The sequence below is a fragment of the Maniola hyperantus genome, chromosome 3 (assembly GCF_902806685.2).
Source record: "Maniola hyperantus chromosome 3, iAphHyp1.2, whole genome shotgun sequence".
NCBI lineage: Eukaryota > Metazoa > Arthropoda > Insecta > Lepidoptera > Nymphalidae > Maniola > Maniola hyperantus.
The window spans coordinates 11,151,451-11,175,598 of record NC_048538.1 but is presented as its reverse complement, the minus strand read 5'-3'; the positions used below and the strand labels follow the sequence as shown (position 1 = coordinate 11,175,598).

The following is a 24,148-nucleotide window of genomic DNA, read 5'->3' as shown; positions in this document are numbered from 1 at the left end:
GCAATACTTTTTATCGAAATAACACTTGCGCTTATGGCTAAAATCGATTTTTTTGTAATCTTACAAAAATTCAGCCAATAACCAAGCCAGATTTAATGTATAAAAATCATGGATTTTGTGTACTTACGGTAGTATCTACATTATATTATTATACTAACTAAAAGCTGCTGTTTATTTTTAAAAAATTACCAAATAGAGAGCCGCAACAGTTCAACCGCACGGATCGCACTGTGTCTGAACCAGCTTAATTAATTAAATGCTGAGATACATACTATAAATAAATTATTATGTATAAAAAAGTGTCCACCCTTCAAGCGACGTGTAGGAGCGAGTAGAGCGCAAGGTTGAGATACAACATGTGTACGAGGAGCAGAAGCAGTTTGTCGCGTCATTTCTTCTTGGCGTCCTTTAGACCTGCCCCCGCGTTGAACTTGAAGAATATTACGTCACCGTCTTCAACTACGTAATTGCGACCTGAAAAAAGAAATTGGCGGTTATCAGTTTGTTTTTTTTTTTTAATAAAAATGTTGATGTTAAGTGATTACCGCCGCCCATGAACATTTGCAGCACCAGAGGAACCACCAATGCGTTGCCAGCCTTTCAGAATTTCGGACTATACGAAATTTCTGTCATACTTAGTACCAGGCCAGGCTCACTTGGTCACGTGAACCGAGATATACAGGGTTACAAAAAAATAGGACACGATCTTGTCAAGGGGTTATAGTACAGGACATTAGCTATCAAACGACCCCTAAAGTGCTTATGCAAAAGTGTATCGTTTTCGAGTTTTTTTTTTTCTAGGTAAAGGGGTGTTTGCCACTTTAAAAATTAGTAAAAAACATCAGATTTTTTATTATTTCTTGCTAGTACATCTCTCAATATTTACTAGTAAGTCTCTACCTATTACGGCTATTGGACCTCTCGCTCGCACTTAAACTATAATTGAACCTGATTCTCTCGTGTTGTGTATAGCAGTAAAAAAAGGATTTGTCGATATCGCGTCGCCCCAGCTACCTGCGTCCGCACTCCGCACGACATCCCTTTCATCGATAACAACTTATTCAGCATTCTCACAATCATAATATGATCGTAATGATTCATAACTCAGTTCGCACGTTTGTAATGGCTCCACTATGGTACTTAAATCTATAGGCACTAAAAGAGCATGGTAAGTAGATACCTTGTTGTCGGTATTTGCCCGCAGATTTACACGCGGCTTCGGAGCCCTCTTCCTTGAAGTCTTTAAAATGCATCACTTCAGCCATTATGAAACCTTTCTCGAAATCCGTGTGGATCCTACCGGCAGCTTGAGGCGCTTTTGTGCCTTTCTGTTAACAAAAAAATATTTCACTTGTTATTCAATAGTTATTTTAAGTAAAAAATTGATGGTATTGTGAAATCACAACGATAACGCTACGTAAAGTATATAAAGAAACACTACACTGGCAATAGTTAAAAATATGCTTCATAAAACCATTATAGCCAAAATAAAAACGAAAAGTAAGGATACAAATATAGCAAATACCTGAATGGTCCAAGCTTTAACTTCATCGGGACCAGCAGTGAAGAAGTATTCCAGTTGTAGCGCTTTGTACCCTTGCACGATTATTTTATCTAGGGCACTGAAACAACATTTTTTATAATTTTAAGCTTATATCGTGGTTTAACGGCATATTTTATTGTATAAAACGGCTACATACCACGATTAATTAGCCGATTTTCAACTGTCGATATTTCCACTCAGTTGCATGAGCGAGTCAGTCCCATCGTAACCACGACTCATGCAACTGAGTCAAAATATCGGCAGTTAAAAATTGTGTATTATGTGCTTTGTTAAAATCAGGTTAAAATATATAAACTGTCTAAAACATATTTCGTTGCTGATTTTTTTGTAAGTGAACACTCACTTAGACGCTCTAGGCGATTTTTACATGGGTAAAAACTTCAGTCACGTCACCGACATGCTAATTTTTATAACTGTAGCTATAATTATTGCGTGTTAAGCGTAAGGTATGCGCGTTCGATACTGTATATAAATATACCTACGTATAAATATTGATACTACAATTAATATAATACTATCTCTATGAATTAATATGAAAATTTAAAAAAAGCACTGTTATTTCATAGTTTTACGTTTTCACTTCTGTCAACACACTGACTGCCAATTTTTTTCTCTTTTTATTTCACAAAAATGATTCTCTTAAGATGAAAAATAATAAAATATGAAAATGCTTATAACGTATGAATAGTAAAATGCCTACCTTGTAACGTTGTTTTCTTTAAGGAATTTCTGTTTTTCATCAGGGTCCATGTCCATTAATTTACTCTCTAAAACACCAGAAAACGGTATAAGAGGCGCTCCAGGGTCGTTCTTGTCAATCCATTCCTTTAACTTCGGTAACCTATACAGGAATGACAAACATGGTTTTTCTGTATGGACTTCGTAGGGAAACTATTTGATAGCAAGAAGCAAGTTTCGTAGAAATATACTATATATTTGATAGTAACTATAAGATAGTACTAAGATTGAGATATTAGGCCTTAAAGCCTAACATCGACATTAATTTACGGCCAATTTCCATCGGTTAACTTAGTAATTAATCTATCTGTAGTCTGTCGATAAGTTACTATTTATAATTATTGCAAAATAAATGCAAAAAAATACCATACAATTATTGACAAATACCTACCTAACTACGTTGCTGTAACTGATCGATAGATTTAAGATACAATATATATAAAAATTGTAAATAATATTATTTAAAACTTACCATTTATTCTTTTTTCTAATGTAATCCTTTTCCGACAAATTCACAAGGTACAAAGCTGGCTTTGATGTGAGAAACAGGTATTTGTTCAGCACTTCAATCTGAAATATATCAATGGAGACTTTGTCACCGGCTGTATAAATACAACAATATCTATTGTATAACTTGACAAACATATTATACATACATCAGCAGCACTCCAATCGCCAAAACGAATATGCTTTTTTTCTTCGACAAGAATCGTTTTGATTTTCGCTAGTGCTTCCTGAAAAATAATAAGACTTTTGAGTACTTACACATTATAATTATATTATGGGGTGTGGGGGTCATGATTTGTTTATGTGTAACTTACGAATTCCGGTTTAAGTTTCTTATCTCCACCGCGATTGACGGTCCTGTCTAGTTTCTCAATGTTTTGCATGAGTTGTTCTATATCTTTCAGACGCAGTTCCTCTGCAATAGTTTCTAAATCTCTAATCGGATCCACTTCACCGTCTACGTGAATTACACTTTCATCGTCGAAAGCTCCTACAATATTCCAGAATAAAATTAGGTTTTGTATGGGTCCCTACACTTCAATTGTTCAGTTTTTTAAGGTTCCTAAGTTTCCTTAGAAAATATAAATCCTTTCTGTTTCCTTTAATGTGGGAATTTTAAAAACCTCTCTGTTTCACCTTTCTAGGTCCAAGGCCTTGGACTGGGCGTTAATGTGTCGGACTTTTCTTTTTGTTATGATACTAGCTTCCTGTGACTTGGTCCGCGTGGACTACACAAATTTTAAACCCCTATTTGATCCTATTAGGAGTTGATTTAAAAAAAAATCCTTTCTAAGCGGATGTCTACGTCACAATAGCTATCTACCTATATGCCAAATTTCAGCCCGATCCATCCAGTAGTTTGAGCTGTGCGTTGATAGATCAGTCAGTCAGCATTTTCTTTCATATATAGGTAGTATACCTACCTAGATTTAGATTTTGACTGTGCTTTCGCTTATTCAAAAAGTGTGGCAGTTTTTTTCCATTTTATTTCATCCATACTATAAATTATATTTTGGATCCATGAAGGGATTTTAGTTAAGATTGGAGCCAAATCGACTGATCTAGTTTGATTTGGCGCAATAAGCGTACAAACTACATATTGAGTCTTTATATAAATCAATGATTATGATAAACTACTCACTGCATAGATTAAAAATAGCATCACAAGCTTTTATATGTGACAAGAATGCATTGCCAAGACCCTGCCCCTCTGCGGCGCCTTTAACCAATCCCGCAATGTCTACTATATTCAGAAACGCTGGGACTTTACTGAAATTTATAATAACATAAGTATTTTTATACACAAAATAGAAAATGAATATTTTTATCTACTTACATTTTTTTCACAATTCTTTAACGGTCGAAATTACAGTACGCGGCCGAAAGTAATGAACCTCGAACTTTAGTGTCGTTGAGACCGACAAAACGTCATATAGGTATGAGTGACAGAGACAACGCTCTACAAAGCCGAAATGTCATTCTAAAGGCTGATGTACATTACATTCTGCCTTACTAAAATATTCTGTATGTACCTACCTAAGTTGTCGATAAGTTACACTAGTTACAGCAAAGACCCGTAGATATACTAAGTACTTGAGTATGTACTTCCTACTTCCATGTAAAGACCAGACAATTTTTGACAAATACAACGTAGCTTAATAACTTATCGACAGATTACACAGGTCGACATGGCAATCGTGGTAAGGACTGGGGGGACGCACTGATCCGGTAAGGGATAGGGCGGGTGACATATCCCCCCGCCTCATACCCCGATTGCCATCTCGACCTGTCGCCAACTATAAATTGATCATTCTTTATTTCTGCCGTTACTAAAATATATAAGGTGGTAGTACCTGGCTGGTTTGTGATACTCGCAGAGAAAATCAAACCTCTCGTCCGGGACTGGTACCCTACTTGCTGAAATAAATAAACCTTTATCAATATCATGTTACGTTAATATTACTATTAGCTTTCGTACTCGGTCATGGCTCATGAGTAACACATTACACAGTAGTGCTAAAGTAGCGCTCGATAAAATACAAAATATGTAAACTAAGTGCCCTAGGTTGTCTTTAGCGTATGTAACAATCTATTTTACATTTATTACTAATATTATAAATGCGAAAGTGCGTCTGCCTGTCTGTATGATAGCTTTTCACGGCTCAACCGTTCAACCGATTTTGACGAAATTTGGTACAGAGATAGCTTGCATCCCGGGGGAAGGACCACATAGGCTAATTTTTATCCCGGAAAATTGAAGAGTTCCCGCGGGATTATGAAAAACGTAAATCCACGCGGACGAAGCCGCAGGCATCAGCTAGTATCAAATAAAACAACTTTTACGTATATTTGTTCATATTTATTAAAACGAAAACTACCATAATTAACATAGTTAAAACATCAAAATAACTGGCCAGAACACGCTTAACGTCATTCTATTAACTTTTTATTACCTACCTATAAAAGTAAGAATGATATTACTCAATACAACTAAAACTGCAAAATAATAATTTTTTCTTGTTATTGTTTATAACCTCTATCATTGAAAATGAAAATGAAGCTCTTGTAAACAATCTATATCTATAAACTAAATTGGGAGGTCTAAAATATGGAGTAATATCCTCTTCCACAGAAAACATTATGAAAGGGATAGCAATATATTGCTATCCCTTTCATAATGTTTAATATGAAATAATTTAATAGCAATATATAATTAGGAATATAATTTTAGTTTATTTTAGAGATTGTGTACAACAGAATTTTATCCGTATCATTATGATCAACTTCAACGGTAATTTTTTTATGATAGTTGTTCGGATGAGCTTTACGAAAAGGTATATAGTTTATGAGTAAAATGGCTGGCAAAGACGAAAGGAAGGGCAGGCTGAAAGAAACTGCAAGGGGTTCCTTCCTTATTTTACTATGGATCGATAAAATAAAACGTATTTCTAAAAAAATTTTGTATAATCAGCTTCTATAAAAAGACTGGTGTTACTTGTAGAAATTGGGGTTGGATACTTTTGTAAAGTATCGGAATAATTTTTTTTAGATTGATGTTCTTTACCACAACATTTCGGATAGTTGGCAAAAGGATTATCCATTGATCGCAATCGTAGTCCTATTTCAATAATTAGTTTACATCTGGCCTCATAAACTTTAAAGGTTTTACTGTACATGGATAATAAGGATGCATTAGAATTAGAATTATGAGTTTTCAAATATAGTGCTATATATATGACAGCTGACAATTGTGTAGATAAACCAGGATATTTTGGACGAATTACATTTACAGCACAACATGCATCTGTCATGATGTTACCAACCGTTTGCTCAAGATAACCAATATGAGGTAATTTATTTAAGGTAATTTTTGGAAAAATATCAAGTTCTTTAAAAACCTTAATATTGTAATACATATGAGGTTTAAGTAGAAATTTATTAAGACACTCGGAACTGCAAAACAAATAAGTATTTTTGTTATAAGCAGCTGCAAATCCATTTTCACCCCTGATAATTTTTTGCGATGGTAAATTTTCAGCATATGTTACTATACAAATTCCATTTTCATATACAAGTGAAAGATTTACTGATTTAACAATAGCAGGAATTTCTGGAATAACAATTTTCTTAGAATGCAAGAATAAGTGTGGGTCTTGTAGTACAAGGTTGAAATGCTCTGCACAAATCCAGTAAAAGCAGTCTTCATATTGGACGAGGCCTTTATTATAGAGTGGGAAACCACTGTGGCGTAAAGTATTTTTGTTGAAACAAACTGGACATAGATTTTGGTAAGAAGACATTCTTTTCTGGAATGTTTCTTTAGAAATACACATTACGTCTACAGGCACAATTTTGGATTTGAAGTTTGTTATGTAGTAATATATCTTTTCGATTATAAATTCTATTATCTTGCAAGCATCAACAAAGCATTGCCATTTAGAATTATTTCCGTTAATGACATAAAGATTTTGTGTATCTTGATTAATCCAGTCTCTAAGTCTTGCACATTCATCATACCATTTGTTATATCTGTATTCAATAAAAGGACGAGGATATGGTGGTTTTCTATCAAGTATATTATAATGAATTTCGTATTGAGAGTTTCTCAAAATTATTTCTTTATCAGTGTTAAGATCAAACATAATAAGAGGAAATAGACCAAATCCAGAGAGTTCATGCACTTCATGAGGCGATTCTGGAAAGCCATCTAGTATAAAACCATTTGTAATTGTACGATAATCCATTGCAACTGTAAGCACAGCTTTCATAATAAGTTCTGTGTCAATAATTTGTCCTGCGCGTAGTAATGCCAATATTTTCATTCCTAAAACTGTCCAATCCATGTTATCTAGTACATGTCGTATAGCCATTCCTTTTGATATACAAATCAGTCCATACATTTCGGCAAGTTTGGCTGCTAATTTACTTTTTCCCGATTTAGGAGGTCCTATAACACCAATCCTTAAAGTATATCCTATAAAGTGTTTAATGGTATCATCTTGAACATATTTTAATGGATTTTTCCTGAATTTCTTTACATTTTCTTCGGATGAAATAAAGTATATGTATGCTCGATGAATTACAGGATATATTTTATTTTTACGTTTGTTTATGTTGTAGGAGTTGAATATTGTATGAGGATTTTCCATGATGAACACTGGACACATTCTATTAAATTTGCTTAGTAAAAAAAAAACCTTCTAACAAAAGTATTTTAGCTATATCACAATTTATAATAAAAGTTTGTTCAAAAAAAGATTCAGATCTATTTCGAAAATCAGATAATTTGGTCAATGTTCTTCTGATAACTTTATATATAGGCTTCTTAGCATCTAAAGATGTAATTTTAATTTTTTGTTCTTCTGCAATCTCTTTCAAGTTTTGAATATTTTCGTCATCAATTTCAAAAATACTTTCCAATCTATTGTTTATTTTTTCAAGAACATCTTCAGCTTTTTCCCACTGACTTTCATCTACTGGTTCTGGATTTTTTCGAACAAACTCATTATAAGTTGTAAATAAATTGGCGTCTACGTTAGCAGAACCAGATGGATGGGCATCTATTATCGTACTGAGTTGTGTGGACAAATTTGCAATAGGGTAAACTTCTTCTGTGTCTAAAACAGTATTGTTTAAAATTTCATCAATTATTAGTTTAATTACAACTGATTTAGTAACAAAGTTTCGCCATTCTTTTCTTTTTGCTTCTAATTTATTTTTAGCTTTATCTTTTGCTTCATTTAGTTGTAATTTCCAATCATTTAATTTAACAGCTGAAAGTCTATTTAAAGTAGTTTCCAAGCTTCCTTCTAATTCTATTATTATATCAGGGATGCAAAAGCAGTTTGTCATGTCTTCTATATCGGTAGGAAATTTGGGATACCCATCGATTATGATTCCAGTAGTTTTAAATGGATTTTCAAACCAAAGTTTCTTGATTAATGTTTGCATAATTAAAGGCAATAAGGGTGACCCTCGTTCAATATAATTGCTTATCATCCTTCGCAGTTCTTGTTCATTAGAAAAAAGCTCAGCAAATATGTTCAAATTTTCGTCATCCATCTGAAATTCTACCACTTCATCATCCTCGGTAATAGTGTCAGTGAAACTATTTTCATATTGCCACCCAACTTTTTTAAAATGTTTAGGAATTAAGAAAGTATTTAGAAATTCGGTAAAATCGATGTGTATTAAACCAAGTTCTTTCGCTAGAATTTTAGATACTGCTGTTTTCCCACTTCCTATAGCTCCGATAACACATATTCTCAATGGTGGAATATTTTTAAACGGTTTATTAAATGATAAATACTTCGTTATATCATACTGTAATGTTTCACGACATTCCTCGTTGCTGAAATAGTAACGTTTATTGTCGTATGTTGCCGTCAATTCCGGTTTACCTTCCCGAAGAACACGATAATCATAAAATGCTATTGGACAGTATATATTTATTTCACCTAAATTTCTCGAATCATTATACGCCAAATCATCTTTAGGGAACTCGTATTCATCTGCATGGTTTTCAGGTTCTTCCTCCTCATTACTTGAGCAAGGTTTGCAATAGCCTTTACGTATTTTAAGCAAGACCTCATCTAGTACTTGAATATCACTTTTTCCTCCAAGCTCTGTTTCTACAAATAATTTATAATTTTCCTGTAACTTTATTTTTAAGTTATCCCAATCTTCACGAAATTTTTCAATATTTCCAGCAAAAGTCTGTAAATCGTTACTTTTTTTTTCGTACCCAAATATTGGGTCAAGTGCATCCTTTATTGTCTCATCAATTATAATTTGCATGTCTATGAGTGTCGAGTCTGAAGGCTTATCTTGAAGTAATTTAGTTTTTAACAAAACATCATTTGCTAACGAGTATCTTTCTTGGTATTTCTTAACGCATGTTTCTATCTCAAAATAACGCTGCATTAAGTCAGCGTCAACTTCTCTATTTTCAATTAAAGCTATTGTGTAATCGGGTAATAGTTTAGACACTGTTAAATAATCCCAATATTGCGGATCTGATGGAAACCCGTCGATTATAAATTTGCTAAACACTTGATTTTTAAACTCTTCATTAGACTTGGAATCTGTCTGTATAAGATTAATAACTTCAAACATTAGTTCTTCAAGTGTTGGTTCTATTTCTTTTTGTAATTCATTGACTTTTATATAATCAGATATTGCTTCAGTGACATCGTTATCACCTAGAACTGGTATTGTAGGTTTGCATGTTTCAATCGTCAAAAAAGCAGGAGCATATTTCAATAAATTTTTACCTATTAATGCATTTTCACACTCGAGTAAATCATCTATCGGTAGAAAGGAAAGCTGGTTCCTTAGAGAATTAAATTTACCTAAAAATACAGTATCACCTTCAATGCTTTCATCGTTTAATTTTTTGGAAAGTAATTTTACATAACTAGATAATGTGCTAGATACTGTATTGAACCATGTATTCAAATTAGATATTCTTTCTAACTCTAGACTTTGCCATTGGGCAAACCGAGCATCTTCAATGCTTGCTGTTATTTCGGATAATATAGTTTTAGCATAGTTGTTGTATTTTTTAAGTGCTTCATTTCTTAACAATGTTTGGTAACAAATAATAGGTGCATTGAACAACCAAGATAAACATTTAGCAACCATGGTCTTTCCCGAATACCTTGTACCCACTATTATAAAACGACAAGTTGGTTCCAAATATTTTAGCTTTAAAAAAGGACGAGGATTTCTACAGAATGACACCATAGCATCAAGTGAAGATAGTAGATATATGTGCTTAAAGAAAGTTACTGCAAACTTGGGACTTCCTTGTACAGACTGTCTTTTCTTAAGTTGAACTGGACATCTATTATACCAAGGTGAGGCATATCTGTTAAATTTCATAACACCACTTCGGATTACGTTTAAGTCTTCCACTTTAGTCCAAAATTCATCTATATCCTCTATGGATTCTTCAAGATACAGGGGTTTTGGAATAAGTACTGGTTTTATGGGCATAAGTTGCAATATTTCCATTGTGTAATTTATCATTTGATGAACAGAAGTCCGCCCATCTAGTTTTATAATAAAACGTGGATCAAACTCCTTTAATTTTTCATCAAGAAAAGATGTGATCGTTTTAAAATTGCAGATTTGTTCTGTTGCATTTTTCTCAAAATGTATAGGTTGTGCACAGTTGTATTTAGGATTGATAACATAGGTATCAAATGGTTTTTTATATTCGGACATAACATAAGATGTCGGCCATCTTAATTCAATGTCTTCACTACTACTAAACGGATTAAAATTATTAGAGCTGTTAATATAGTTTAAAAAAAGTCGACTTCTTTTTGTAACAGTATCTGCATTTGGGCAAGTGATATATATAACAATATCAGGTATTAAATCAAATAATTCATAAAGTTGTTGCAACAATATAGACTTTTTTGTGCTATAGTATGCTTTTGAAGGAAATACAATGTCACTGCAAGAATCTAGCAAAAATTTAGGAAGCTCAACTACTTGTTTTTCATTTTCTACTTCTTCTAATTCTGGTTCAGCTTGCTCTTCTTCTACCTCACCTTCACCAGGTATCTCAGAATTGTCAGAACGCAAGGAATATTCAGATGTTTTTTTCTTTTTCAATTTTTTCTTCTTTAGATTGCATACTAAATCAAGTAATATATCTTCAATAATCATAAGTGATTCTTCTGCTTGTAATGTACTGAATAAATATTTTATATCTTTGCTTGAAGTAACTAAAGGCAATCCTGAGATAACAAAACCTCTGTGTTGTACTGCAGGTGATTTTAATTTTTTTTTCATAATTGTCAATATTGTATTAAACTTGCAAACTTTATTATGTCGCATATTGAAGTCTAAGCATTTCCCTGTAATACTTTTTTGGTCAAGTTCATCCACCAAAACGTTTTTTGGGCATAGGTGAACACAATTAATTTTTTTAGACAGAGATTCTCCTAAACTGTAGCATCCAGTCCCTTGTTTCCCGAGGATCAAAAAAGTTTTGGGTTTCAGTTTTAGGTATGCCTCTTGCGCATCCATATCTGTCCAGCAATTATGGTATTCTACATCATTAGGAAGTGGGATGTCAGTATTATTCAAGCCCAGAACAGCTGCTGCCAAAGGTTGTCTTTTGAACTCATTTGTGGTGTTACATGTAAACAATTTCTGATGGCCATTGTATATAACATTTTTATTCACATTTGTTTGGTGTACATTAAATTCATCAGTCAGCTTAACATTATTTTTAAAATCTTCAAAGTTTATCATTTTCTAGTAAAAATATTTATGCAAATGTCAAATTTTGACAAATTAATTTTTTTATTCTTATAATTATTTACTTTTATTATTTATGGATTGCTACCATAGATACCTATTAATACTATTTATATTATACATCTATGATTGCTACTCTTTGACCAAAAAGCTCAGAAAAGCTCAGTCCCGCAAATTGCTATTGCGCTGGCTGGAACCATGTCTCATAACAATCAGCTCGAAACTTCAGTCTAGTGCTGACGTCACTAAATTGGCGGCCATGCGCATTAGCAATTTGCGAGGCCCATGTTGGGCTGGCCTCAAATAAGCTCAACTATATCATTTTTACTTTTTACATATTTTAATAATAATATAGTTAGGTATAGTAATACCTAACTATATTATTATTATTACTAATATGATATATGTATAAGCTCATCTATACTTTAGGAGCTTAATTAAGAATCTTAAAATCTAAAGTGTCACTAGTAGCTTTATAGCTAATGTCTTTGCTAGTTAACTCTCTCGCCGTCTCCCTACTAAAATTGCTGTGCCCCAACGGGGTTTACATATTGTAATTATAAAAAATTGTTTAATAATTTATACATAATATTATAATCAATATTGGAATGCATGAATAATAAGTTAAATGAAATGAAACTAATATGGTAAATAAAGGTCAAATCTGACTGATTACCTGGCTGGCTGAATGACTGTTTTTTATAATTCACTACACCAAAGGACTCTTCACTTCACAATTTACCAAAACATTTCAGGGGTAGGACAGACAAGACTGGCATTAAGACAAGGGATGTGGAGTCTCCGTGGTACTCCAATTTCTTTCTGGACGAAATTCGACGTAAACTTATGAATAGGTATTTACGATCTTGGTAATTTAATCTAGCAATGAACCGTACCAAGGCCACTGTAGGTAAAATAGCTGTGTTCACTGTTAACTACCATGCCACTTTGCATTTTATAATATTAGTATTAATTATCCCAAAATATCCTTACCTACAATCAAGTCAAAACTGAGATATACAAACTGTTTACCAACTGGCAAAAGCAAAAGAAATACCTATCCTTCTTTGTGATGCAACATGTCATATCCTTCATTCTATTATTATATATATATATATATATAATATTATATTATATACTAAGATTAAAGAAAAAATGGATACTTATTTTCATTAGGGTCGATGGTGCAAAATGGGAAATTTTCAGCAGCAGCTTGACTTTTAGTGAGCACATTGAAAAATGTTGACTTTCCAACATTTGGTACTCCAACAATACCCACTTTTAAGTTAGTACCAACTCTACCAATGAGTGGTTTCTTTTCTGGTTCCTCTACTTTTTTAGGAGGCATTCTGAAAAGTAAATAATAAGATTTTCTTATAGTATGAGCAAAATAAGTACCCCAGTCTAAACACGAGGTGCATGACTGCGCCTTGTAAAAAACAGATCCCAACAGAGCTAATGTATTTCATCTTTAGTCTATGACTAGCTCAAACTGCCATGTGCAACTTCAAATTGGACTACTTGTTTTGTACACACTATACATCTGAATGGTCACTGTCATGGGGTGAATAATAATAAATCTTTATTGTGAGGTAAGCATAACCTGATTAACATATATAAGACAGTATAAAAGACAACAGGTAAAAAATATCAGTCAAGTGTGAGTACTATTGTACAAGAAATAACACTTTAATTAATTTTTATAGCAGTAATTTTGAAATTTTCATTATATTTTGTTGTTATAGTGGCTTCTGTGAAAATTTCAACTCTCTACCTATTATGGTTCACAAGATACAGACTGACGGATAGACATTGCACGATTAGTAATAGGGTCCCTTTCTACCCTTCAGGTTCAGAATGCTAAAAATGGAAATTGCATAATTTTTATTCAGCAGTTCATTATCAGTGAGCATTGTTTGAGCTGAGCTGCTGACTTTCTAGCTCATTCTTCTGAGTAGGAAAAGCATAAAGTCATTACTGACAGACAAACCTTAGACAATTCAAAAAGTTCCTATATAACAGTACTTATTTAAATTCTAGCATAAAAATATACCTAAACATGAGTTCATAATGATTTTTGTGTCTTAGATTCAGGAAGTTGCAATATTGCAACATCCTGAATTAGGATGTTGCAACTTGTAGATCAAAAACTCTTAACTATTCTTAATAGGTCTATTTTTAATGTTTAAAAATAAAATTTAACCAACCATAGTTAGATAGAAGGCACTGCATAGACATTGAATTTGTCAAATATACTTAAGATGTTGCAAGGAAAATTTAGTAAAAGTATACAGGTACTTAACAGTAGGTACCTATTGTATTTGTTATTTCAATTACTATTTATACTGCGCGCAAGATAGGGTAGTCTAATATAGACATGCTGCACTGAACCGGGCTTGTGTGTTTAATTCTTAGTCTATGAGCTGCGTAAACCGCCATCATAGGATTAAATACATATATGCCATGTTGCAAGCAACTTCAGATTAGACTACTTATTTTGCACACACTATAACATAGTTTCATTCACATAAAATTATATTTTGTGTGAATATTTTCATAACAATCACAATAACAATCTTAAAGAATCTTTACTTCTTTTAGAGAGAATACTTTACTTGTTGTTTTTAACTTTAATATTTTTGTGCTATGTATTCATACAGAAAAATAAATTAAATAATAAAAATTCTTTAGGTAAAAATGATTGACAGGAAGATAACCTCTTTTTCATACCTGGATTTATCCAAAATAAGTAGCTTTGATAAAACGGTATTAGCTTATTTTTACACTTGTTTTAAACACAATAAAGTAAGCACAACTTTGTACATTAATTAAATAGTAAAAACACGAATACAAATTACAATCACGTCTGACAAGTCGGCGTGCGAGTTGTGACCACAGACTACCCTTCTACTACAATCATGGTATGCTATCTTAGAACTCTGCTGCTAAACTAGATTAATAGCGCCATCTAGGAGCTGGATTTAGAAATAATGTTCCAGTGTTAACATGTAAGTCATTTTTAATGACAGTGTTAACATAATAAAAAATACTCAAGTTCCAATATTGTGAAAAATTAAATTAAAAACATACTTTCTTTTTATTTGGAAAAAAGAAATATTCAATTATTATAAATTTTGCTAAAATTAAGCTTTATTTTTAAAATAATAGTTAAATGTTCTTCAAATTCTAGATTTTCATATCTATGGTCAAGAAAACTGGTGACAACTGACAAGTATCAGAAAAGTTTGAAATCTGAATTAATTTCATAACGAAATTCTATGGTGGTTCTACAGTTTTGGGAGTAATTTTATTTGATATTAAAGATTTCACGACTTTTGCTTTGCTTTCGGACTCCGACGATCCCTCCCTACGTTTATTATTTTGGCTTGTTTTTTGGACTACTGTTTCTTGTGTAAACGATAACTTGGCTTTCCCCCTGAACTCTGTTGCAATCTGATTTTGTTTAGTGGTTTAGAAGTTTAGATTTGTAAAATGTCTCAAAAAGTATGTTCTGTGCCTGGCTGTTCAACTGTTGCAGGCGATGGTAAGTAAATTCGTTCTGTTTTATATCAGAAAGTATTGCTTGCTGCCTCATATACTCAATTGATTCAATCGGAAGATTGCCCTTGAAAGTTATCATTTCAAGGATGCAGTGATGCAAGGATGCCTTTTTGACAAGATGCGTTAGCTCTAGCATCACAGTTTTGTTTAATTGCAAACGTGAGATGTAGGTACTAAACCCTAAAATGTTGATGTTTGAACAGTGACTTAATGTTTTTAGCACTTTTCTCAATAGAAATAAGCTATTAGTCGGATCACTATAATTAGATAAGCTTGATGTTTAATATCTTTACTTCATTATGTATTTCCAGGTATCTCACTGCACCGTTTCCCCAACCCAAATCAGCACATTGATTTGTTTCAAGTGTGGCTGAAGAAGATTGGGGGTCATGTAGCGGAATTAGATAAAGATTACATTTACAGCAACAGAAGGGTCTGTCGTAGACATTTTGAGGACATTTATTTGTACCCAACAAAGTTGTGTTCCCTAGCCATCCCATCACTCTGTTTAGCAGGTTGGTTAGACATTTTTAAAGTACCTTTGTAACTAGCAAATATTGTCACTTGCTAATTGGTATATTTTAGATATTATGTAACTTGTCACAGAATATCAGACAGCTATGGTTTCAAGTTAATTATTTAAAAGAACTTTTTATGTAGAAACATGGACAAGTCTTACTCTCTAATGTGAATAATTCATATCTCAATGTATTTACTTTATTATGGTTTTGATATTGATATTTTTATTTTAGAGAATATGGCTGCTGCTGAAGCAATAATTGTTTCTGAACCGCATACTAGCTCCAGTTTCATATCAAATTCTAATGAAATGGAAATGGCACCAGGTAATTATAAATCTTAAATCTAAATATATAAAAGGAAAAGGTGACTGACTGACTGACTGACTGATCTATCAACGCACAGCTCCAACTACTGGACGGATCAGGCTGAAATTTGGCATGCAGATAGCTATTATGATGTAGGCATCCGCTAAGAAAGGATTTTTGAAAATTTAACCCCTAAGGGGGTGAAATAGGGGTTTGAAATTTGTGTAGTCCATGCGGACGAAGTCGAAAGCATAAGCTAGTAACCCTATAATTTTAAATCGCCTTTAAGTTTATCTTTTAACATGGCAGATATGTATATGCCATACAATAGGAAATGCAAAAAAATTGTGTTTTTGATTTACATGATCATATCTTTTCAATTTAATTAGATACTAATAGAATAGTGTAGTATAACTTAAATGAACTACTGATGTGAAAGTTTGATACCTTTCAAATCAAACATCATTTTTTCATTTCCATTGTTGGTAGCTTTAGTATTAACTAGTGACCTTACCTTCGCATGGGTAGCTTATTACAGTTTTCATGTGGATCTCTAATTTTTTGAAAATAAAATATAGCTTATGTTACTCAGGAATAATGTAGATTTCTACTTGTAAAAGATTTTTTTAAAATTGGTTGGTATAGATTATCGTATTATTATCTCATGTGTTATTTTTGGTATTTTGCAGGACTTGTTGCAACATTAAGTAAAGCAGTACCTGCAGTTGCTATTAAGTTAAACTCAAAGGACAATTTAAAAGGTATATCAGAATCCTTAGTTTTAAACTAAAAAGTTTTTATAACTTACTTGGCTTAGTTAAATATTATAACTTACTGTGGTGATCATGCCATGCTTCATACTCTGTCTGTAGCAGACACTTTTAAAAACAAATTCATGTGGACAAAGTCTCAGGCATATCAAGTTGGGATCAATATTTTTTCTGCCCCAAAAATGCCAGGTTGTCTAAATAACTCTGTATAATATGACTTCAAGACAACAATATTATACACGGTCAGAAAGACTAGCAGCAGAATAACAGTAAAAAAAAGATTCCGACAAATTGAGAACCTCCTCCTTTTTTTTGAAGTCGGTTAAAAAGGCTCTATTTTGATAACCCTAAGAATTTATTGCTCATTGATAATATCTTTAGTCATGATCAACTCATTGCCAGCTTATTACTGAGCATAGGTCTCCTCTAAGAGTGAGATGAGTTTAGGCCATCGTCTGCCATGCAGGTTTCCTTAAGATATTTTTTCGTTCACCATTAAAGCAAGTGATATTTAATTTCTTAAAATGCACATAACTCTGCAAAGTTAGAATTGATTGCACCCCCAACCTGTCGAAAAGTCATAGCTACTAGGCTGTCACCGCTTTTTAACATAATGGTTATACGATTGCACTTAATGACGAACCATGATTAATCATGATGGTACTTAATGAACAGCAATTTTTAATATTTGATGTCATTTTACTTTCAGCTAAGAAGTGGGTTCTCACCAAACAAGAGAAGGAACTCTGCAAAGAAGTTTCAAATATGAGATATCAATTAAAAAAATGTTGAATACAGAAAGACTACTTTAAGAAGAAGGCTGCTATTAAACTTAAAAAGACCGAAGAATTTGAGCTTTTGATGAAAAATATGAGTGAAGAGACAAAAACTTTTTTTGCTATGCAAGTCACTCAATTTGGAAAGAAAGCAAAAGGAAGACGCTTCACAATTAAAGAAAAAATTCTTTCCCTTGCATTGTACAAGCGCAGTCCAAAGGCATATAGGTTTCTAAGTTCTTTTAGTGTTTTGCCTAAGAGAAAAACACTTTCTACTTTATTACAAAAAATAAACCTCAAGCCAGGTAAAACCGTGGAATTATTTGAAGAATTAAAGAAACCTGTAACAAAGTTAAATGACAACCATAATTTTTGTACGATTATCTTTGATGAAATGGCAATTTCACCAAATTTAGCCTACTGCAGAAAAAATGATGAAATTATTGGTATGGTGGATGACGGTGAGGAAAAAAAGAAGCAAATTTGTAACCATGTTTTGGTGTTTATGGTGAGAGGTATCATAAAAAAATTCAAACAACCAGTTTATTTCACATTTTGTAGAGGCTCTATTAAAGCAGACAGCTTAAAGGCACAAATAAAAACTGTCATAAAAGAAGTAGAAGCCACAGGTTTAAAAGTTGTGGCCACTGTTTGTGACCAGGGGGCATCAAACCGAGCTGCTATAAACAGTTTACTAAATGAGACTAGAATAGAATATTTAAGAGACAACAAAGAATGGACTGGTGAGTTTTTTGAATTAAATAAAAAAAAGATTTTTCCTTTATTTGATGCACCCCATCTGATGAAGGGTATAAGAAATAATTTGTTGTACAAAAATTTAATGTTTACCCAAGATGGGAAGCAAAAAGTTGCAAAATGGCAGCATTTAGAAGAAATGTACCACAGGCAGCCAGGCTATAAAGGTGTCCGCTTGGTGCCTAAATTAACGGCGCAACATGTTGTGCCCAAACTAATACCTAAAATGAAAGTGAAACACTGCACTCAGGTATTCAGTCGGACAGTCGGCGTTGCTCTTGGATATATGGCAGGTACCTACTTGATTTGTATACTGATGTACATTGCTCTCTTTACCATTGTCAAAGTTGGTGGATTTTACTCTTTATGCAAGGTTTTCTACTTCATCATGATCATCATGATCACTCCACCGCCGGGTCACTACAGAGTACGGGTCTCCTCTTAGAGTGGGAAGGGTTTTGGGCAGTCTATCACGCTGGATCCCTGAAGCCCTGGATCGAACCCGTGACCGCCGAGTAGGAGACGACGTCATAACCACTAGGCTATCCAGCTTATTTGTGTATTGTGTTCCATTCTTATTAATTAGTAGAATAGAATATTTTAATTTTTACTTATTATAATTTATTTTATGAGTATTTAACATGTCCTTTTATTCTTTTTAGATTGTGGGCAACTTCCAGCTGAAAATAAAGACACGGCCGATTTGTTAATATTGATGGACGAATTATTTGATTCTGTAAATGGGAGTTACAGCAAGGAACTGGAGGCTTTTCATAAACATATTAAAATTAGCGAATACAATGACAAAGGATGGCTATGTTATCCGACGAGAAACATTTTTGATTGCTTCGCTGAGATCGAAAATCACCTAATTGAAATTTTGAAAAACAGAAGTAATAAAAATAAAATACAAGAGTACGTAAAATTAATACTATTATCAAATATAAATTTTAACTTTATATCATGTAGCTCACATAGAGACAAAATTATTAATTTTTTGACCAAGGAAACTGTCATTTTTTTAATAAATAACTGGTGCAAAGATATTAATTTTATTTTAAATGGAAAAATTCACTTTTTTGATTCAAGAGATCCACTTAAATGTGATGCTGATATTTATTATAAAATAAATAAATTGAAAAAGTTTAAATAACTTATAATAAGTTGTGTTTAATTTTTGAATTAAATTTGATTGGCGGGAGTTAAATGCCATTGTGATATTGGTAATTATCAGTATTGCCAAGATAAGTACCATTCAAAACTCCCGCAAATCAAACACCACATTCCTACCTAATTTAAAAAACTATAAAGTATGTATATAGGTAGGTATATATACTGGGTATTGGCTGTATTTAGTACCAAACCCGTCTCCTAGATGGCGCTTTTCAAGTGGGCGCCTTGACGGCCCGACTTACCAGTCTATCTCCTATATACACTGTAGTCTGTGACTACAATCAAAGAGAATATAATCACTACAATACTACAATAGTGACATGACAGCGTAGATAGAATAATAGGTAGATTTAAGTACTGTGTAACCGCGTATGAGATAGCGATAGCATGACGTAACGATGAATAACACGACAATTATTACCATTGTTTAGTAGTCAATATTTGTATTAACCGATCAACAATATTTGTATTAAACGTTTTTTATGTGAAAACAAGTAAATAACTCATGAGAAATACAATTACGGCACGAATTCTCAAAATTTGTTTTGCAACTTCTTGTATGTATTCTTGAAAAAACCAGTTACACGATAAGGGACAAAAAATAGGTTAGCTGCATCTCTGTTTATCACATTAGTAACTTTATCTGTGCTCTCTTTTTAGTGCAAATGAGAAAGCAAACGTTCCTGCATCTACCTTTATTACTCTATCTACGCGTGACAGCAATCATTTTTATGACAAAATAAGTTTATTTTTAAAGTAGGTAGTGATCTTGTAGTGATCAGTAGTGATAGAAACGAGCAGGCGGGTCACCTGATGTTAAGTGATTACCGCCGCCTCAGAACAAGGACTATTAGAAGCTCAGAGCCCTATTGTGACACTGACTGTTAAAGCGAGATAGCTAAATGCATTTAACTTGGATCAATGATTACCATCTCTATGGCATTTAAGCTCTTATTAGAACGTGTCAAAATGATTATGTTTTGTTCTTATCACCGTGGCCACTTTTTTTTGTTTGCCAAAATGTATTTGTACGTGAGTATTTGGCAAACAACGTGAAGTGAGGTTATGTTGACTCAAGTATTTTAAAGAAAACATTGATTTGTTTTGTTGTTTTTGAAGTTATTGTGCAATGGTGGATTGCAGTATACTAGGCTACAATAGCCGAAGCGAACCGTAAAATAGCCGGAATAACATTTCACAAGTGAGTACCTCTGCTTGAGCGAGAGGGACTGAGGGGGCCACGCTAGTTGCATATCTGGACATCCCAGGTGGTGAGGGTGAAATTCCTCACGACAAAATCGTAAAATAATAATATGTGTTTTCAATCAGAAAACATAGTTTTCGTTTATGATTGGTTGGTGACTCAAAACAAAACAGTTAAAGATTTTTAATTTATCATAATAAAATCTATAAAATAATATAGGTAGATGGCAACACTAATTAGCATCTTTAGTGCAGTCCCAGTTCTAAAGATACAATCACTTATCAGTGTTGGGGACAGTACACAGAGTAAACTTTCAGCTTTTATAAAATAAGGCAGGTCTGGCACGCGCTCGTAGTCCAATAGTTTACACCACTTTTCACATCTAGGACGCTTATTAAAAATAGAAAACAAATTGAGTATATTTTTTTAGGTGATTTACATTACATTATCCAAATATATAAAAGGAAAAGGTGACTGACTGATCTATTAACGCACAGCTCAAACTACTGGACAGATTGGGCTGAAATTTGGCATGCAGATAGCTGTAGTAGGAAATAGCGATCTGCTAAAAAGGATTTTTGAAAATTCAACCCCTAAGGGGGTGAAATAGGGGTTTGAAGTTTGTGTAGTGGAAGCGGACAAAGTCGCGAGCATAAGCTAGTAAATAATAAAGAGCAAATTCATTAGGTACTTAATAAATTTATTTTTTTACAAATGGATGCTGCTAATGCTATGTGGTCAATGCAGCCCATGGTGGAGACATCGGTGCTGGATTTTGCAGATAGGACATCACCACAGCAGATATTGAAAGCATAAATGAGCTGACAATCTGAAGAGAAAAATTGAGTTTAATTAAATATATTTTTTATATATGTCAGTAGCTCTTTATTAAATTCGCATTCATCATCATGATCAACCCATCGCCGGCTCACTACAGAGCACGGGTCTCCTCTCAGAGTGAGAAGGGTTTGGTCATAGTCTACCACTCCACACCACCGGATTGGTAGACTTCACACACCTTTGAGAACATTATGGACAATTCTCAGACATGCAGGTCTCATCACGATGTTTTCCTTCACCGTCAAAGCAAGTCCTATTTAATTACTTAAATCTCACATAACTCCGAAAAGTTAGAGGTGCGTGCCCGGGATTGAACCCCCGACCTCCGATTAGAAGGCTGACCTAACCTACTAGGCTATCACAGCTTCATTCGCATTACCTATTTTAAATATTGTAAATTTCTGCCTGGCTTCTATGAGTGATTTAAATCTACAAGAATGACAAGGGTCTTAGAAAGATTTTCCTTTTCCTTTTGAATAACACACTTGACCCATAATCAAAGTTTTTATATTATTTTATTACCACTCCTCACCTGAAGGTCAGGTTAGATCAGACTTCTTTCTCAAACCCAATTAAAAGAAATTGGGTTATATTCATAACTAGATGATGCCTGAATCTTTGTTTGTCTATGTGGATGTAGGTTTTTTAAAAATCCTGTGGGAACTCCTTGATTTTCTGGAACAAACCCTAGTCCTACCTATGTCTCGTCCAGGACCATCCCTCACTTTGACCTGGGATGCATCATGCAAGCTATGTCATTACAAAATTTTGTCAAAATTGGTTTAACGGTTAGGCTGTGAAAAGCTAGCAGACAGACAAACACACTTTCCCATTAATGATAGAATGAATATGTTGATATTTTATACCTGTTTGGTGTCATCAGATACTCTTGAATTGGCAAAGCTTATGCTGGAACAGAAGACAGCGGTCCATGCACACCACTTAAGACGCATCATCAGTCCACACATTGAAAAGACCATTCCTGAAATAGAACAACAAAGTAATTACTAACACAATAAACAATTCAGTAGTACATGCAAATGCTAAACTAAACCTTACTACCTACCTTAACCTGTTACTCACCTAAATGTGAAAGTGTGTCTGTCTGTCTGTCTGCTAGACTTTCACAACCTGATTTTGACGAAATTTTGGCAGAGAGATAGCTTGCATCCCGGGGAAGGACATAGGCTACTTTTAATACCGGAAAATCAGAGTTCCCACGGGATTTTTAAAAATCTAAATCCACGAGGACAAAGTTGCTGGCATCATCTCGTACTTTATACACCTTAAAATTCTACTTAATCTCTTCAATTGGATATTAAATTGGCCTACCACATTATCCATTATTGGAAGTTCATCTGTAGAGGATGTCTGATATTCTTGATTTTAACCAATTTAAGTAATCTTTAATTAATAATAAAAACTACTTTATGATCAGCTGATGCAACATAGAGATCTTTAAGATCATTTACTACAGCTTTAAAATGTAGGTAAAGCGTTGTAACTTGTAGGTTCCTACTTTAACTTTTAACTATGTTTTACCTACCCAAAATGTTCATATAATCAGTAGTAAGATCTTCAGCAGGCGCCGATGTCGGTGGCGGAGGTTTGAAGCGACGCTCGCGATCAGCTCGCCGAGGGTCCGCAGTGAGTTGCATCTGAAATGGACCCGAAATACGACAAAAACAATGTCGAATGTCTGCTTAAAAACCTTAAAGTATTTGTATCGTAGGTAGGTACATAAATACCTTTTGCGGTTTTATTATTGGTCCACAAATAATTGAAACTTATTTAAAACAACCCTAATTTGTTTTTTAGGAATACTGGATTATTTAAGAGTGCCAGAAATTGTAAGTATAATTATTTCAACAAATATTATTTATTGATGACTAACGTCTAACACTGAAATTACTAATTATACTTAGACCTATAAATACGCCAATTATACCACGTTCAAGTTCCAAAATATTATGCTATTCACAAAATATCTCCGAGTTTTCTAAACATTATTCACAAAATCACCTCAAAACTCTCAAAACGTCAACGTCACTGTTAAATTTTGCTATTGGTTGGAAGCCCCCCCCTTGTCCCCCTTATATTCTGTGGTTGATCACAAAGTGTTGCCAAATGATAAGTGACGAATCCTACGAACTAAACCCTGAAAATCTCTATGCTGAAAAGTACGAATCAAACAAGATGAAAACCTCAAAAGATATGACGCCGCCTATGGACGCCGCTGACTTAAGCAAAACAAAAAGGGTTTAGAAAATCAATTAACTAAATGCTGAATTTCGAACAACATTAAGGTAGATAGTGAGTTAGGTTTGTTGATTTTAGTGTAAAAAACCACAAAATCTTTGTAAAAGGTACAAAAATAAGACCGAAGATACATAGATAATCCCACGACCACGACCCATAACGTACAGCGAGAATTGTACGAATTTCGTACATTTCGCACCTTCTGGCAACACAGCCTTTTTTACCAGATCAGCTGTATGATGCACGGTGAATGTGTTCTCTTTGAATGTGGGTGAAGCTTGGATGAATAAAGGGCGAATGAATAGGAATACTCTGTGTCTGTGGTGTACCTAGTGATATTACATGCATGCCCATAGATAACACACTATATACCAGCATGCCTATGGACAGTACCGAAT

General features: G+C 33.6%; 4 protein-coding genes across 6 annotated transcripts; 1 reads left to right on the top strand and 3 right to left on the bottom strand.

Annotated features, from left to right (window-relative positions):
- Nucleotides 1-295: 295 nt before the first annotated feature.
- LOC117996642 (obg-like ATPase 1) lies at nt 296-14,491 on the bottom strand. Of its 2 annotated transcripts, none has more exons than XM_069509352.1 (11): nt 14,320-14,491; nt 12,748-12,937; nt 4,663-4,719; nt 3,951-4,078; nt 3,124-3,299; nt 2,959-3,036; nt 2,775-2,872; nt 2,265-2,405; nt 1,526-1,622; nt 1,181-1,328; nt 296-474 (listed from the first exon to the last, which is right to left on the bottom strand). In XM_069509352.1, the coding sequence occupies exons 2-11, from the start codon at nt 12,930-12,932 to the stop codon at nt 389-391; spliced, it is 1,194 nt and encodes a 397-aa protein (XP_069365453.1). In that variant the 5' UTR covers nt 12,933-12,937; nt 14,320-14,491; the 3' UTR covers nt 296-388. The 2 variants fall into 2 exon arrangements, with proteins under 2 accessions (XP_069365453.1, XP_069365452.1); XM_069509351.1 differs by having other exon boundaries at nt 12,748-12,933; nt 14,315-14,490.
- LOC138404695 (adenylate kinase 9-like) lies at nt 7,291-11,887 on the bottom strand. Its single transcript, XM_069509289.1, has one exon. The coding sequence runs from the start codon at nt 11,576-11,578 to the stop codon at nt 7,481-7,483; it is 4,098 nt and encodes a 1,365-aa protein (XP_069365390.1). The 5' UTR covers nt 11,579-11,887; the 3' UTR covers nt 7,291-7,480.
- A 42-nt stretch (nt 14,492-14,533) lies between the features above and the next one.
- Nucleotides 14,534-19,428, top strand: LOC117996448 (uncharacterized). 2 transcript variants are annotated; one of them, XM_034984506.2, is made up of 6 exons: nt 14,575-15,128; nt 15,457-15,660; nt 15,898-15,990; nt 16,662-16,733; nt 17,452-18,567; nt 18,937-19,428. In XM_034984506.2, the coding sequence occupies exons 1-5, from the start codon at nt 15,077-15,079 to the stop codon at nt 17,532-17,534; spliced, it is 504 nt and encodes a 167-aa protein (XP_034840397.2). In that variant the 5' UTR covers nt 14,575-15,076; the 3' UTR covers nt 17,535-18,567; nt 18,937-19,428. The 2 variants fall into 2 exon arrangements, 1 of the variants encoding a protein (XP_034840397.2); XR_011238524.1 differs by having other exon boundaries at nt 14,534-15,660; nt 17,452-18,563.
- A 1,911-nt stretch (nt 19,429-21,339) lies between these two features.
- Nucleotides 21,340-23,559, bottom strand: LOC117996208 (protein Asterix). The gene is made up of 4 exons (XM_034984238.2): nt 23,240-23,559; nt 23,038-23,149; nt 22,358-22,473; nt 21,340-21,480 (listed from the first exon to the last, which is right to left on the bottom strand). Exons 2-4 carry the CDS (start codon nt 23,147-23,149, stop codon nt 21,382-21,384), a joined length of 327 nt encoding a protein of 108 aa, XP_034840129.1. The 5' UTR covers nt 23,240-23,559; the 3' UTR covers nt 21,340-21,381.
- Between the last annotated feature and the right edge of the window lie 589 nt (nt 23,560-24,148).